This window comes from Syngnathus floridae, chromosome 1, assembly GCF_059516105.1.
Source record: "Syngnathus floridae isolate MCC-2025c chromosome 1, RoL_Sflo_1.0, whole genome shotgun sequence".
In the NCBI taxonomy this organism is placed as follows: domain Eukaryota; kingdom Metazoa; phylum Chordata; class Actinopteri; order Syngnathiformes; family Syngnathidae; genus Syngnathus; species Syngnathus floridae.
In genome coordinates, this window is record NC_142413.1 from 27,775,142 (window position 1) to 27,792,353 (window position 17,212).

Sequence of the window (17,212 nt, forward strand, 5' to 3'; positions counted from 1 at the left end):
CAGCAACAGACCTCAGTCAGTCCGGGTCGGACAGAACACCTCTGATGTCATCACCCTCAGCACAGGCTCCCTTCAGGGCTGCGTCCTGAGCCCCCTGCTGTTCACCCTGATGACACACGACTGCGTCCTCAGGTTCACCACCAATCACATCGTGAAGTCAGCAGACGACACAACGGTGGTGGGGCTCATCAGAGACAACAACGACCTGGACTACAGAGAGGAGGTGGAGCAGCTGGTGGGCTGGTGCAGAGAAAACAGCCTGATCCTGAATGAGGAGAAGATGAAGGAGATCATCGTCGACTTCAGGAAAAAACAGCCTCACCACGCTCCACTGATCATCAACAGCTCAGCTGTGGAGGTGGTCAGCACCACCAAATTCCTGGGGGTCCACATCACAGAAGACCTCACCTGGACTATGAACACTACGGCACTGGTCAAGAGGGCACAGAAGCGCTTGTACTTACAGCGGAGGATGAGGAGAGCCCACCTGCCCCCACCCATCATGAGGACGTTCTACAGGAGCACCATAGAGAGCATTCTGACAAGCTGTCTCTCTGTGTGGTGTGGAGGCTGCACCGCCTCCGATTGGAAGAACGTGAGGAGAGTGGTGAGGACAGCAGAGAGGATCATAGGGGCTCCTCTTCCCTCCATTCAGGACATTTCATCTCAGCGCTGCATGTCCCGTGCCCGTAACATCATCAATGACCCATCACACCCCCACCATGGACTGTTCTCCCTGCTGCCCTCTGGGAAGAGGTTTGCAGCATCCGCTGCAGGTCCACCAGGTTCTGCAACAGCTTTTTCCCTGCTGTCATCAGACTGTTGAACACTAGAACTGTTGAGCTCTAAACTGAACTCTGCATCACACATTCACAGAACTGTACTTTATGACACTACGGACCTCTATCTTGCACTATCTCGCACTACCAACTTTACTGAACTTGTATAAACCCTTTAAATAGAAGTTTAATACATGGTTTAGCATTCCTCTGCACACTCTTGAATACTGTTTTGCCTACTTGCACTATTGCATAATTATCACTGCTGCACTTTATACTTATTTTTTATATATATATATATTTATATATATAGTATATGTATATATATATATTTTCATAGGATATGTTACTTCTATTCAACTGCAATATCACTACTTTGTTGTAAGACGTATGCAACGGAATTTCGTTTTGTATGCACCATGTGCAGACAAGATGACAATAAAGTTTGTCTAAGTCTAAGTCTAAGTCATGTCAGGTCAGCTGTCTGGAGAGAGAGAGAAGTCAGGACCTGCGGGCGGAGCACCACCGTGCCACCGCCGCCATGACGGAACTCAAAAGCAAACTCCATGAGGAGAAGCAGAAAGAGTTAGCCATTACCAGGGAGACATTACTGCGGCAGCATGAAATGGAGCTGATGAGAGTGATCAAAATCAAAGATGGAGAGATCCAGCGACTGAATGCCTTGGTCCTCAGCCTGAGGGACGGCTCCATGGACAAGGTGATCCGCTCTATCCGTGTCTGACTATCCGCACGCCACGTCGGGCTTCGATGCGGCCGCTACCGTATTGTGTAGCTTGTCCCCAGTAAGCGTTGCGGCGCTCCGTTGCGGTCTCAACGGCCGGGTGTGGCGCAATGTCTGCTCAGGTGAGGAGGGGGGGCGCTTTGCTGGCGGAGGTGGAGGAGACGCGGCGGTGTCGGGAGACCGAGCGGTGTCGCCTCCACCAGGAGCGCGGAAGAAGCCCTGGCAGCGGCCCAGCAGGCCTGGCAGTCCCGAGCGGCCGAGCTCCGATCGGCTCATCACCAGCATCGGGAGGAGCTGAGCCGAACCAAGAGAGACTGCGAGAGGGAGATCCGCCGACTGGTAGGACTGATCAGATGCGCGGTGCGTGGCTATGTTCCCAATTTCGTTGTATACCTGCAGTGCAATGACACCTAAGGCATTCTATTCTATTCTATTTCACAAGAAGAAAATGTCCGGTTGCTCGCTTCGCTTTTGTCACAGCAAAGGTGTTCCAGTCGATTCAAGAAAAAAAATTGGCCGGTTGCTCTCTTTGTTTTTGTCACAATTCTGGCAAATGAGTTTGCCCGCCTGCCTGAGCGCTCCCCGTTTGTACATCCAGACCGATGAGATCAAGCTGAAAGACAGAGCGGTTAGTGTTTTGGATGAAGCCCTGGGGCCGGCCACGTCCACCGCCTTCAGCTGCAGACTCAGGCTGCCGAGCAGCAGATCGCTGCCCTGAGGGATTCCCAAAGGGCGGGCCTAAACTACCCTGGAAGTGGGGTCAACGCCGCTACTAGCAATCCTCTTCATTGCGTAAGCCACCTCATCACACACTTGCAGTACGCATGACTTAGTTCGTTGCTGGAGGAAGGTAGCACAAAAACAGTTTTGAACTTTGAACGAGTGCTTGTGTGTGTGTGTTGCGGGGCGTTTTCAGTCTCAGGAGGATCGGGACACGCGACGGTTTCATCTGAAAATCGCTGAGCTCAGCGCAGTCATCAGGAACCTGGAGGATCGAAACGCCCTGCTTTCTGAAGAGCGCAATGAACTGGTAATTTATTGACGGCACGCTTGAAGGTTTGCGCTACGTTTGATGCGCGCCATCCAGCGAGGCACCCATTGCGCTTGCTTATTAGTTGAGCGGCGCGTCGAGTCGGTTGCCTGGTAGATGTCTTTTATTGGGAGCCAAAGCCACGATTCCGTTCAAACCGATGCAAAAGGAATGGATACGTTCTGGCCCGCGTGTTGTGCGTCTTTCACATCCCGCACTTCATGCTTGCAGCTAAAGCGACTGAGAGAAACAGAAAGCCAGTTTCTGCCACTCCTGTACAAAAACAAACGCCTGAGCAGGAAGAATGAAGAACTCTCGCTGGTGCTGTGTCGCCTTGAAAACAAAGTGCGCTTTGTCACCCAGGAGAACGAGGAGATGGCAAGCTTGGTAAGTCGACGCGGACAACGGCGGCGTGCCAACAGAGTCCACTGCATTTGTGTTCCACAGAGAAGGCCTAGTTCGCTCAATGACCTGGACCGCGGTTGCGGCCAGCAGGACGGTGAAATGGAGTTCCTTCAAGTTGTGGAGCAGCGGCACATCATCGACGACTTGTCCAAGGTCTTCAGGCAGGCGACTCGGTGCACGTACGGCAGCGCCACGCTCGCTCGCTGTCGCCAGGAAACCTTTTCCGTCCAAAGCTTGGCCGGCGGCCGCCATCCAAAAAATTGGCCCCTTAAATTCCGACCTTTCAAGCAGGAGCATTGTGCGCACGCGTTTGAACACGCTTTAGACTTGTTTTGCCGTTTTCAGCAGCTCAAAGCTCCCGTTTTGTCAGCGCCTTTGCCACTCGCTGTGCGCTGAAAACGACGGACTTGCCCGGCTGCTCAGCCCGTCAACCATGAGCCGCGAGCGCGACATCATTGTCCGTAGGCAGCTAGTGGCAAAATGCACCCTGTTAGAGTTGCGCTCGCTCCAACTTATTTTGCAAGAACCACACGGGAGACAAGTAAGTTCTTTTGGACACCTGCAGGTGGAGAGTCCATCCGTTGTACGAATGAAGTCTGACTCTCGGCTCCTGCACGAGCATTTTAATTAAGAGAAACAGGGTGGGTGTAAGAGTGGATTGAATAGAGGAAGCCCTTGACCTCTAGTCAAAACATAGCAAGGGGTGTTTTACGACTTTGTGTAGGAAGGGATAAGCGATAGGGATAAATAAGGGATAAATAATATTATTTATTACAGGTTGCAGTCAAAGTCAAAGCAACATAATGATACGATAAAGATAATCTGGAAAACCCTGACACACCCTGTAGTTGTCACTTTTGGAAAAGACGAGCGTCCCTCCAATCATCGCCGGTGACGTGTTTTTCAGGCTCTGGAGACAGGAGCTCATGTCAGAAATGTCATTGTGAGTCGCGTTTGTTTCTGCGCCGGAGCCGTTCGTTCCCTTTGCATCCAAAGAATCTCAAAGGCGGATTATTTGTGTCGACAGGAGAGAGATTTGCTGCTACGATACCGACGTCGAGAATCTCTGAGGAGGAACAAAGCGTGAGGTCCTGCAAGGTGAGTCTGTTTGTTTGCGGCTGCTTGGTGTTGCGCAAGATGAAATGGCCTTTTTCTCGCTATCGTTCCTCTCGTCGATTCATCGTGAGGTGTCGCTTCAGTTTGTTCAGAGAGATGTTTGCTTCCGCGCCCGCAGGTCATCGAAACATTTTACGGCTACGACGAAGACGTGTTGGTGGACTCGGACGGATCGTCCTTGTCTTTTCACACCGACAGAACCCCCGACACGGAACCCGAAGAGGTAGCCCGCCATTTCTGCCAGCGTATTGGCACCAAACATTCCTCTTCAGCCTGGAATCGGACTCGTCTTTGCGTCGCGGGTGCTTTGTCGCCGGTCTGACTGATTCTGGTACTAGTGCTGTGTTGCATTGGTGTGTGCATGAAGAGGCGGAGCTTCGCTACCGCCAGCTGACGCAAGAATATCAAGCGCTGCAACGAGCCTACGCTCTGCTAGCCCAGACCAGCGAAGGGGACTACGACGCCGAGAAGGAGATCAAGGTGGCGCCCCTTCCCGCAACCCCCGGCCGGGTCGCAGCCTCCCCGTTCTCACCCAGCCTCGGGTGTTCTCTGGTCTGAAAGGAGGAGGAGGAGCCTCCCTCCTCCTCCTTTCAGACCAGAGAAAAGCTGATGGTAGAAATGGGTCACTATCAAAGCAGAGTAGCAGATCTGGAGTCAGCGCTGAAGCAACAAGGACAGGTAAGCTCATCAATGAGCACACCTTTTTCTCAGACAAAATAGCTACATTCTTCAGTCACTCATTCGTCTGGCATTACTGGACCAACCCCCCCCCCCGAATGTGGCTGGGAAAATGCGGAGAAAAGCAAATGTCATTTTCCAGTCAACCAAAGAATTTGTGGATGAAAATGACACAACATTCCAAAGCTGTCCACGCGTTTGTCTCTTCTAGAATGTCAAGTGGGTGGAGGAGAAGCAGCTGCTGCGTCAGAGCAATCAGCAGTTGGCCGAAAAGGTGACGGAAAGAAAGGCGCTGGGCGGAGTCGCTTGGCGTCACACCCGTCGGGAAGCCCCGCAGATGAGGTCTGACTGTCTTTTCAGGTCAGGCGGATGGAGGCGGAAGAAGCGCGTCTGAAAGAGCACATCCAGGATATCCGAGACCAAAACGAACTGCTTGAGTTCCGCATCCTGGAGCTGGAGGTGGGAAGACTCGCACAAGCGTGTTGAGGCCAGAGATGTGACGGACGGACGGACGGACGGATGCATGCCTCTGCCTTTCAGGAGAGGGAGTGGCGCTCCCCCGTCTTGAAGTTTCTGCAAGTCCGTTTCCCAGACGGCCTCAGCCCTTTGCAGATCTACTGCGAGGCCGAGGGCGTGAGCGTACGTAAGGCGTCCCTCGCAACCCTAACCTTAACCCGAGGTCCCAGAACACCTTACATTGCTCCTTGCGCCTTTCCCCCGGACATCGTCATCAGTGATCTGATGAAGAAGCTGGACATCCTGGGCTATAACGCCGTAAGTGTATGTCGAACTCCTTATGTTCGCACTCCACGAGACTCGGCGGCTCAAATGTGACTTTTGGAAGGCTTTGCGCTGAAAGAAGCTTGTTGACGCTGTGCCTTTGGGCTCTTCTATGTTCTGCAAGCAGAAGGGCTACCTGGATGAAGAGTTGGACTTCAGGAAGTGTTCCATGGACTAGGCTCATAAGGTAAGCCGCCCTCAAATCTCCCGCCGGACCACTGATGGACGAGGATTGCGGCCCAGAGGATCCTGGAGCTGGAGGCCATGTTGTACGAGGCGCTACCGCAGCGGGACTGCCCCGCCACGGACGGCGAAAAAGCCAGCCACGCTGGCGTGAATGACGTGCTGACGGCGGATCAGAGAGAAGAGCTTAGGAGCTACGTGGACCAATGGAAGCGAGCCCTGATGTGCGAGTTGAGGGAGCGCGACGCTTGCATCCTCCAAGAGAGAATGGATCTGCTGCACAGCGCGCAACAGGTAAGGGCCCAAAGCCAGCCCGGCACTTACTTGCACGCTTACTGGCTTTTGAATGCCACTTTCCATTTGTCCGTCCTAGAGGAACAAAGAGCTGAAAGAATTCATCGAAGCTCAGAAGAGACAAATCAAACAATTGGAGGAGAAGTTTCTGTTTCTCTTTCTATTCTTCTCCTTGGCCTTCATTCTGTGGCCCTAACACCAGCTGGTGAGTGAGCTCCATCGGCACCGCACTCGACACCTCCGATACACTGCCAGCCGGTCTCAGACGTTGGCAGACGCTCCGATGCCAACGTATACCCCCCGCCACGGTGACAGAGGCACCGCGTCACACCGGCGCTCATCCAATCAGAAGGCAGGAAAAGCAAATTCACATGCAGGGCACTTTTGAACCAGAAAAGAGCGCCACAAAAAACGGTTGTTGCCCCAAACGCGCACTAAAAAGGGTCAGAATAACAAGAGTCCCACTGGCCAGCCGGGGCCACCCGTCCAGCTGTTTCTTCAGGGGGGAAAAAAATTGGAGTCACCGGTGAGTACATTTTGCATTTAGCTCTGCTTTTCTGCTTCTGTCTTCAAGTGTGTGGCATCCTGCGATCAAAGATTCAGCCAACCCCAAAGCGGTTGACCTCAACGTCCCACCACCATGCCTACCAGAGCAGGTGACGTGATGCTTTGGACATCCTTCCGTCTCAGATGCCCAAAAGTACTCTTTGCCACATCTGCGGCAATACGGTGTCTTTTCAAAGGTGCAAATAAATCCAGCGTGGGCGGAACACGCACGTCTTCGGTTTTTCCCGCTTTGTTTGTGTGACAGCTGTTGTGAAAATTTTATACAAATAAAGTTGTATAGTACAGGTTTGGCCAAGCCGCAACTCCCGAACCGCATGCGGCTCTTTTATGTTCATATCAACATTTGTGTGTGTGTGGGGGGGGGGGGTTGTGCGTGTTGGCTTCACTTGAGTTCGGTTTGGTATTTTGGTCAAAAGCGCATGTGGTGAAATTCCACAAAGTAGGATGGGCAAACACATTTCTTTAAACTATGAGTGTCAATTGGGCTCTCGAAATGGCAGGGAAAAGATGCACAGCAAAACGAAAATACGTAGATGAACACAGGACGTTTTAATCAGAGTGGGAAAGTTTCTATTTTTTGTTGAACGTGATGGCAAACCATTCTGCCTGATATGTCAGACCTCAGCGCATTTCAAAGATTCAAATCTTCAGCGCCATGCACTTCAGCTCACTCCATGCTAACATTGATCAGGCGTCGAACCCGCAACATCATGCTTAAGAGGTGGCCATGCTAACCAGTGCGCCATTATGTCAACGCATAATAACTAAGTCTACTGATCAAAACAGCGGTTACTATATGACGTCGCTACGTCGTGGTCACGTGACGCAGACAAGACGTCAATGGACGTGGGCAGAGTTAACTTGTTTAAAAGGGAGTGGGCAGAAGAAATATTTAATTTATTTAAATCTATTTTGAGTGCACACCATTATGCCAATGCATAACAACTGTAAATCTACTAAACAAAACAGCGGTTGCTATATGACATCTGCCACGTCGTGGTCACGTGACATACGTGACGTCGATGGGCGTAACTTTCGCCGGAATTCAAATCCGCGGGGAGAGTTAACTTGTTTAAAAGAGAGTGGGCAGAAGAATTATTTAATTTATTTAAATCTATTTGGTGTGTGCGCCATTATGTCAATGCATAACAACTGTAAGTCTACTAAACAAAACAGCGGTTGCTATATGACGTCTGCCACGTCGTGGTCACGTGACGCGGACGTGACGTCGACGCCTACTTTACATCCCACCGATCACAGGACCCCTCGGCTGCATAACCGTGCCCCCTTCCCAACCAATCGGATTTGCTATACGCGAAAACGACGCCAATGGAAAGAGCTTCCGCCCAAATTTAAATCCGTGGGCGTGGCTCGCAGCAGGAAGTAGGAAAATGGCGGCGATGTTGACAAAGACACAGCGGATGGTAACATACGACTAACAAGAGAAATATTTTTATTTTCTGCTTGCAACTGGACCGTCCAGAGCGTACACGGTAAGTACAACTCATCGTTTTTAAAAAGAAGTACTTTTGTTGCCCTGAAAAGCGAGTGAGCGTGGCGTTTGTGGGGGACGTCGAATTTCGACGATTCTTTCTGGTCAACGGTTGTAAATGATTGTGTTGATTAAAAAAGAAAACTTGATGTAACTCTACTTTTAACTGCCGTTTCAGATAGATTTGGAATTGCATCACATCTAATTTTGCCTAGAGCGTACACGGTAAGTAACACTCGTTGTGTTTAAGGAGATTTACGTTTGTAATAGCAGAAGTGTAGCCGCGTTGCGTTGTACGTGTGAATGTTGGTCCAGGCGAAATGTTAATGTTTAATTTCATTCCTTTAGGTTCCACGGTGTTTGTTGGCTGCAAGTTTTCCACTGCAAGAAGAGGCTCATATCATTGACCAGGAGCGAGCTACAATGGTGAGTAGCCATAACATTTATGTTAAACACTTCCTATTTCATGTCTAACAGTACTTGATTTAACAAATAACCATAAATAAATACAGTGTGGGCACTGAAGTTAACATATGTGATTATACTGCCTAATCTGTCACCGAGTAGATTGTTGCAAAGTAATATAAGATCCAAAGTTGTAATTCAGAATAGTTTTCAAAAGAAGGCCATTAGAATTATATACAAGTCTGATTACCCTGAACAAGCTATTAATTAAATCACAAATTCTTCAATTCAAAGATTTGGTAGATTATCAGACAAATAATGTCTAACAGTAATTGATTTAACACATCACGATAAGTAGATTGAGTGTGGGCACTCTCAAGTTAACATATATGATTATACTGCCTAATCTGTTACAGAGTATGTTGTTGCCAAGTAATGTAGAATAGATCCAAAGTAGTAATCCAGAATAGTTTTGAAGAGGCCATTAGAATAATAAACAAATCTGATTACCTTGAACATAATAACAAGCTAAGTGTTTAATATGTCCTATGAAGTCAAAATTGGGCACCATCATGTGGTGAAATTTGGAATTGCATCACATCCAATTTTGCCTGGGAACAAACAGATTAAATAAATCTTAGTTTTGAATAAGCCACTCCTTCTCAAACAAGTAAACTCTGCCCATTTCGCGCAGTAGATGTTCTGTTAATATCTAGTATTTATACAAAGTCATAATTTAAATTGCTTTCAACCTTCATTCATCGGTTCAACCAACATTACTCGCTCTTATTACCAACTTGTATTGATTTAACTAAGCGTTTAATACTTCCTATCAGGTCTCAAGGCAAGATTTGGCAAAATACAGTTTCAGCAAATCCAATTTTGCCAGGGAACAAAAATAGATTAAATAAACTAAATAAGTCTTCTTCCCATTAAATAAATCAGAAAAGTCTGTCTTGTAACCAGTCCTCTTCAAACAAGTAAAGTCTGCCCATTTTGTGCCGTAGATTTTGTGTCTATGCCTAGTATTTAAACAAAATCATAATTTAAACGACTTCTTTCCTTCATTCACTTTGGAAATTTGGAATTGCAGCAAATCGAATTTTGCCAGGGAACAAAAATAGATCAATTAAACTAAATAAGTCTTCTTCCCATTAAATAAATTAAAAAAGTCTGTCTTGTAACCAGTCCTTTTCAAACAAGTAAAGTCTGCCCATTTTGTGCCGTCGATTTTGTGTTAATGCCTAGTATTTATACAAAATCATAATTTAAAGGACTTCATTCCTTCATTCACTTTGGAAATTTGGAATTGCAGCACATCAAATTTTGCCTGGGAAGAAAAGTAGATTAAATAAATGTAATAAGTCTTACTACTTCCCATTAAATAAATTAAATACGTCTTACTTGTTCCCACTTCTTTTCAAAACAGTAGTTTAAAACGAGGGCCCTTCACTCAATCTTTAACCTCAACCCCGCACGTTGTGTTGTATCTGTGAATGTTGGTTGTGGCCAAATGATAGTTTTCTTTCATTCGTTTAGGTTCCAAGAAAACTTGATGTAACTCTACTTTTAACTGCCGTTTCAGATAAGCGGGTATTACGTCGCAGTCATGTGCCGCGGATATGACGTAATTGCCCGAACCTCCGCCAAAATTCAAATCTGTTGGCGCGATGGCCGTGAGCCACTGAGCAGCGACGATTATCAACGGAAATATCTTTATTTTCTGCTTGCAACTGGACCGTCTAGAGCGTACACGGTAAGTAACACTCATTGTGTTTAAGGAGATTTACGTTTGTAATAGCAGAAGTGTAGCCGCGTTGCGTTGTACGTGTGAAAATTGGTCGAGGCGAAATGTTAATGTTTAATTTCATTCCTTTAGGTTCCACGGTGTTTGTTGGCTGCAAGTTTTCCACTGCAAGAAGAGGCTCGTATCATTGACCAGGAGCGAGCTACAATGGTGAGTAGCCATAACATTTATGTTAAACACTTCCTATTTCATGTCTAACAGTACTTGATTTAACAAATAACCATAAATAAATACAGTGTGGGCACTGAAGTTAACATATGTGATTATACTGCCTAATCTGTCACCGAGTAGATTGTTGCAAAGTAATATAAGATCCAAAGTTGTAATTCAGAATAGTTTTCAAAAGAAGGCCATTAGAATTATATACAAGTCTGATTACCCTGAACAAGCTATTAATTAAATCACAAATTCTTCAATTCAAAGATTTGGTAGATTATCAGACAAATAATGTCTAACAGTAATTGATTTAACACATCACGATAAGTAGATTGAGTGTGGGCACTCTCAAGTTAACATATATGATTATACTGCCTAATCTGTTACAGAGTATGTTGTTGCCAAGTAATGTAGAATAGATCCAAAGTAGTAATCCAGAATAGTTTTGAAGAGGCCATTAGAATAATAAACAAATCTGATTACCTTGAACATAATAACAAGCTAAGTGTTTAATATGTCCTATGAAGTCAAAATTGGGCACCATCATGTGGTGAAATTTGGAATTGCATCACATCCAATTTTGCCTGGGAACAAACAGATTAAATAAATCTTAGTTTTGAATAAGCCACTCCTTCTCAAACAAGTAAACTCTGCCCATTTCGCGCAGTAGATGTTCTGTTAATATCTAGTATTTATACAAAGTCATAATTTAAATTGCTTTCAACCTTCATTCATCGGTTCAACCAACATTACTCGCTCTTATTACCAACTTGTATTGATTTAACTAAGCGTTTAATACTTCCTATCAGGTCTCAAGGCAAGATTTGGCAAAATACAATTTCAGCAAATCCAATTTTGCCAGGGAACAAAAATAGATTAAATAAACTAAATAAGTCTTCTTCCCATTAAATAAATCAGAAAAGTCTGTCTTGTAACCAGTCCTCTTCAAACAAGTAAAGTCTGCCCATTTTGTGCCGTAGATTTTGTGTCTATGCCTAGTATTTAAACAAAATCATAATTTAAACGACTTCTTTCCTTCATTCACTTTGGAAATTTGGAATTGCAGCAAATCGAATTTTGCCAGGGAACAAAAATAGATCAATTAAACTAAATAAGTCTTCTTCCCATTAAATAAATTAAAAAAGTCTGTCTTGTAACCAGTCCTTTTCAAACAAGTAAAGTCTGCCCATTTTGTGCCGTCGATTTTGTGTTAATGCCTAGTATTTATACAAAATCATAATTTAAAGGACTTCATTCCTTCATTCACTTTGGAAATTTGGAATTGCAGCACATCAAATTTTGCCTGGGAAGAAAAGTAGATTAAATAAATTTAATAAGTCTTACTACTTCCCATTAAATAAATTAAATACGTCTTACTTGTTCCCACTCCTTTTCAAAAAAGTAGTTTAAAACGAGGTCCCTTCACTCAACCTTTAACCCTATTTATTCACCTTCTAGGCTAAGTGTTAAAGGCTAAGTGTTAAAGGCTAAGTGTTAAAGGCTAAGTGTTAGAGGCTAAGTGCCAGAGGCTAGGCGCCAGAGGCGAGTTTTTGTGGGCTGAAGTTTTAGTGGGGTTAGTGGGAATACAATCCAAAAGAATACAACAGAATACAATACAATAGAATATGATACATAGATTAAATTCAATAGCTCTTACTACTTCCCATTAAATAAATTAAATACGTCTTACTTGTTCCCAATCCTTTTCAAAAAAGTAGTTTAAAACGAGGGCCCTTCACTCAACCTTTAACCTCAACCCCGCACGTCACATTGTGTTGTATCTGTGAATGTTGGTTGTGGCCAAATGATAGTTTTCTTTCATTCGTTTAGGTTCCACGGTGTTTGTTGGCTATGTTTTCCACTGTCAGAAGGATGAAAATACAAAGTACAACGCTTGGACGTGGGCGAAGACGTCACCGGTGAGTCCTTCCTTCCTATTTATTTACCTTCTAGATGCTAGAGGCTAAGTGTTAGAGGCTAAGTGTTAGAGGCTAAGTGTTAAAAGCAACACAATACGAACAACACAACACAATACGAACAACTCAACACAATATGAACAACACAATATGAACAACACAACACAATACGAACAACACAACACATTACGAACAAAAAAACACAATACGAACAACACAACGATACTGCACTGAACAACACGATACCGCACTGAGAAACACGATACCGCACTGAACAACACGATACCGCACTGAACAACACCATGCCGCACTGAACACCATGCCACACTGAACAACACCATCCCGCACTGAACAACACCATGCCGCACTAAATAACACCATGCCGCACTGAACAACACCATGCCTCACTGAACGACACCATGCCGCACTGAAAGACACCATGCCGCACTGAACGACACCATGCCGCACTGAAAGACACCATCCCGCACTGAACACCATGCCGCACTGAACAACACCATCCTGCACTGAACAACACCATCCCGCACTGAACAACACCATGCCGCACTGAACAACATTATGCCGCACTGAACATTATGCCGCACTGAACAACACCATGCCGCACTGAACAACACCATGCCGCACTGAACAACATTATGCCGCACTGAACAACACCATGCCGCACTGAACAACACCATGCCGCACTGAACAACACCATGCCGCACTGAACAACACCATGCCGCACTGAACAACATTATGCCGCACTGAACAACACCATGCCGCACTGAACAACACCATCCTGCACTGAACAACACCATTCCGCATTGAACACCATGCCGCACTGAACAACACCATCCCGCACTGAACAACACCATCCCGCACTGAACAACACCATGCCGCACTGAACAACATTATGCCGCACTGAACAACATTATGCCGCACTGAACAACACCATGCCGCACTGAACAACACCATGCCGCACTGAACAACACCATGCCGCACTGAACAACATTATAACGCACTGAACAACACCATCCCGCACTGAACAACACCATGCCGCACTAAACAACATTATGCCGCACTGAACAACATTATGCCGAAATGAACAACACCATGCCGCACTGAACAACACCATGCCGCACTGAACAACACCATGCCGCACTGAACAACACCATGCCGCACTGAACAACACGATCCCGCATTGAACACCATCCCGCACTGAACAACACCATGCCGCACTGAACAACACCATGCCGCACTGAACAACACCATGCCGCACTGAACAACACCATGCCGCACTGAACAACACCATCCCGCACTGAACAACACCATGCCGCACTGAACAACACCATGCCGCACTGAACAACACCATCCCGCACTGAACAACACCATGCCGCACTGAACAACACCATGCTGCACTGAACAACACCATGCCGCACTGAACAACACCATGCCGCACTGAACAACACCATGCCGCACTGAACAACACCATGCCGCATTGAACAACACCATGCCGCATTGAACAACACCATGCCGCACTGAACAACACCATCCTGCACTGAACAACACCATGCCGCATTGAACAACACCATGCCGCACTGAACAACACCATCCTGCACTGAACAACACCATCCTGCACTGAACAACACCATCCCGCATTGAACAACACCATCCTGCACTGAACAACACCATGCCGCACTGAACAACACCATGCCGCACTGAACAACACCATTCCGCACTGAACAACACCATGCCCACTGAACAACACCATCCTGCACTGAACAACACCATCCCGCACTGAACAACACCATGCCGCATTGAACAACACCATCCTGCACTGAACAACACCATCCTGCACTGAACAACGCCATGCCGCACTGAACAACACCATGCCGCACTGAACAACACCATGCCGCACTGAACAACACCATGCCGCACTGAACAACATTATGCCGCACTGAACAACATTATGTCGCACTGAACAACACCATGCCGCACTGAACAACACCATGCTGCACTGAACAACATTATGCCGCACTGAAAAACACCATGCCGCACTGAACAACACCATCCCGCACTGAACAACACCATGCCGCATTGAACAACACCATGCCGCACTGAACAACACCATGCTGCACTGAACAACATTATGCTGCACTGAACAACACGATCCTGCATTGAACAACACCATGCCGCACTGAACAACACCATCCTGCACTGAACAACACCATCCTGCACTGAACAACACCACCCCGCACTGAACAACACGATCCCGCATTGAACAACACCATCCCGCACTGAACAACACCATGCCGCACTGAACAACACCATTCCGCACTGAACAACACCATGCCGCACTGAACAACACCATGCCGCACTGAACAACACCATGCCGCACTGAACAACACCATGCCGCACTGAACAACACCATGCCGCACTGAACAACACCATGCCGCACTGAACAACACCATCCCGCACTGAACAACACCATGCCGCATTGAACAACACCATGCCGCACTGAACAACACCATTCTGCACTGAACAACACCATCCCGCACTGAACAACACCATGCCGCATTGAACAACACCATGCCGCACTGAACAACACCATCCCGCACTGAACAACACCATGCCGCACTGAACAACATTATGGCGCACTGGACAACATTATGCTGCACTGAACAACACCATGCCGCACTGAACAACACCATGCCGCACTGAACAACACCATGCCGCACTGAACAACACCATGCCGCACTGAACAACATTATGCCGCACTGAACAACACCATGCCGCACTGAACAACACCATGCCGCACTGAACAACACGATCCCGCATTGAACAACACCATCCTGCACTGAACAACACCATACCGCACTGAACAACACCATGCCGCACTGAACAGCACCATTCCGCACTGAACAACACCATGCCGCACGGAACAACACCATCCTGCACTGAACAACACCATCCCGCACTGAACAACACCATGCCGCATTGAACAACACCATGCCGCACTGAACAACACCATCCTGCACTGAACAACACCATGCCGCACTGAACAACACCATGCCGCACTGAACAACACCATGCCGCACTGAACAACATTATGCCGCACTGACGCATTGAACAACACCATGCCGCACTGAACAACACCATCCTGCACTGAACAACACCATCCCGCACTGAACAACACCATGCCGCATTGAACAACACCATGCCGCACTGAACAACACCATCCCGCACTGAACAACACCATGCCGCACTGAACAACATTATGGCGCACTGGACAACATTATGCCGCACTGAACAACACCATGCCGCACTGAACAACACCATGCCACACTGAACAACACCATGCCGCACTGAACAACACCATGCCGCACTGAACAACATTATGCCGCACTGAACAACACCATGCCGCACTGAACAACACCATGCCGCACTGAACAACACGATCCCGCATTGAACAACACCATCCTGCACTGAACAACACCATGCCGCACTGAACAACACCATGCCGCACTGAACAACACCATTCCGCACTGAACAACACCATGCCGCACTGAACAACACCATCCCGCACTGAACAACACCATCCCGCACTGAACAACACCATGCCGCATTGAACAACACCATGCCGCACTGAACAACACCATCCTGCACTGAACAACACCATGCCGCACTGAACAACACTATGCCGCACTGAACAACACCATGCCGCACTGAACAACATTATGCCGCACTGAACAACATTATGCCGCACTAAACAACATTATGTCGCACTGAACAACACCATGCCGCACTGAACAACACCATGCCGCACTGAACAACATTATGCCGCACTGAACAACACGATCCCGCATTGAACAACACCATCCCGCAGTGAACAACACCATGCCGCATTGAACAACACCATGCCGCACTGAACAACACCATGCTGCACTGAACAACATTATGCTGCACTGAACAACACGATCCTGCATTGAACAACACCATGCCGCACTGAACAACACCATCCTGCACTGAACAACACCATGCCGCACTGAACAACATTATGCCGCACTGAACAACACCATGCCGCACTGAACAACACCATGCCGCACTGAACAACACCATGCCGCACTGAACAACACCATGCCGCAATGAACAACACCATCCCGCACTGAACAACACCATGCCGCATTGAACAACACCATCCTGCACTGAACAACACCATCCCGCACTGAACAACACCATGCTGCACTGAACAACATTATGCTGCACTGAACAACACAATCCTGCATTGAACAACACCATGCCGCACTGAACAACACCATCCTGCACTGAACAACACCATCCTGCACTGAACAACACCACCCTGCACTGAACAACACCATGCCGCACTGAACAACACCATGCCGCACTGAACAACACCATGCCGCACTGAACAACACCATGCCGCAATGAACAACACCATGCCGCAATGAACAACATTATGCCGCACTGAACAACACCATGCCGCATTGAACAACACCATGCCGCACTGAACAACACCATCCTGCACTGAACAACACCATCCCGCACTGAACAACACCATGCCGCACTGAACAACATTATGGCGCACTGAACAACATTATGCCGCACTGAACAACACCATGCCGCACTGAACAACACCATGCCGCACTGAACAACACCATGCCGCACTGAACAACATTATGCGGCACTGAACAACATTATGCCGCACTGAACAACAACATGCCGCACTGAACAACACCATGCCGCACTGAACAACACCATGCCGCACTGAACAACACGACGTCGCACTGAACAACACGACGCCGCACAGAACAACACGACGCCGCACAGAATAGCACAATACCGCA

At 47.4% G+C, this 17,212-nt stretch overlaps 1 protein-coding gene across 3 annotated transcripts; it reads left to right on the forward strand.

Moving 5' to 3' along the window:
• The first annotated feature begins 4,279 nt into the window (after nt 1-4,279).
• LOC148404788 (janus kinase and microtubule-interacting protein 3-like) lies at nt 4,280-6,418 on the forward strand. Of its 3 annotated transcripts, XM_088382501.1 has the most exons (7): nt 4,280-4,750; nt 4,962-5,024; nt 5,111-5,209; nt 5,291-5,530; nt 5,658-5,717; nt 5,774-6,007; nt 6,087-6,418. In XM_088382501.1, exons 1-5 carry the CDS (start codon nt 4,682-4,684, stop codon nt 5,706-5,708), a joined length of 522 nt encoding a protein of 173 aa, XP_088238627.1. In that variant the 5' UTR covers nt 4,280-4,681; the 3' UTR covers nt 5,709-5,717; nt 5,774-6,007; nt 6,087-6,418. The 3 variants fall into 3 exon arrangements, with proteins under 3 accessions (XP_088238627.1, XP_088238619.1, XP_088238636.1); XM_088382493.1 differs by having other exon boundaries at nt 4,286-4,750; nt 5,658-6,007; nt 6,087-6,413; XM_088382510.1 differs by having other exon boundaries at nt 4,321-4,750; nt 5,291-5,524; nt 5,658-6,007; nt 6,087-6,406.
• The last annotated feature ends 10,794 nt before the right edge of the window (nt 6,419-17,212 follow it).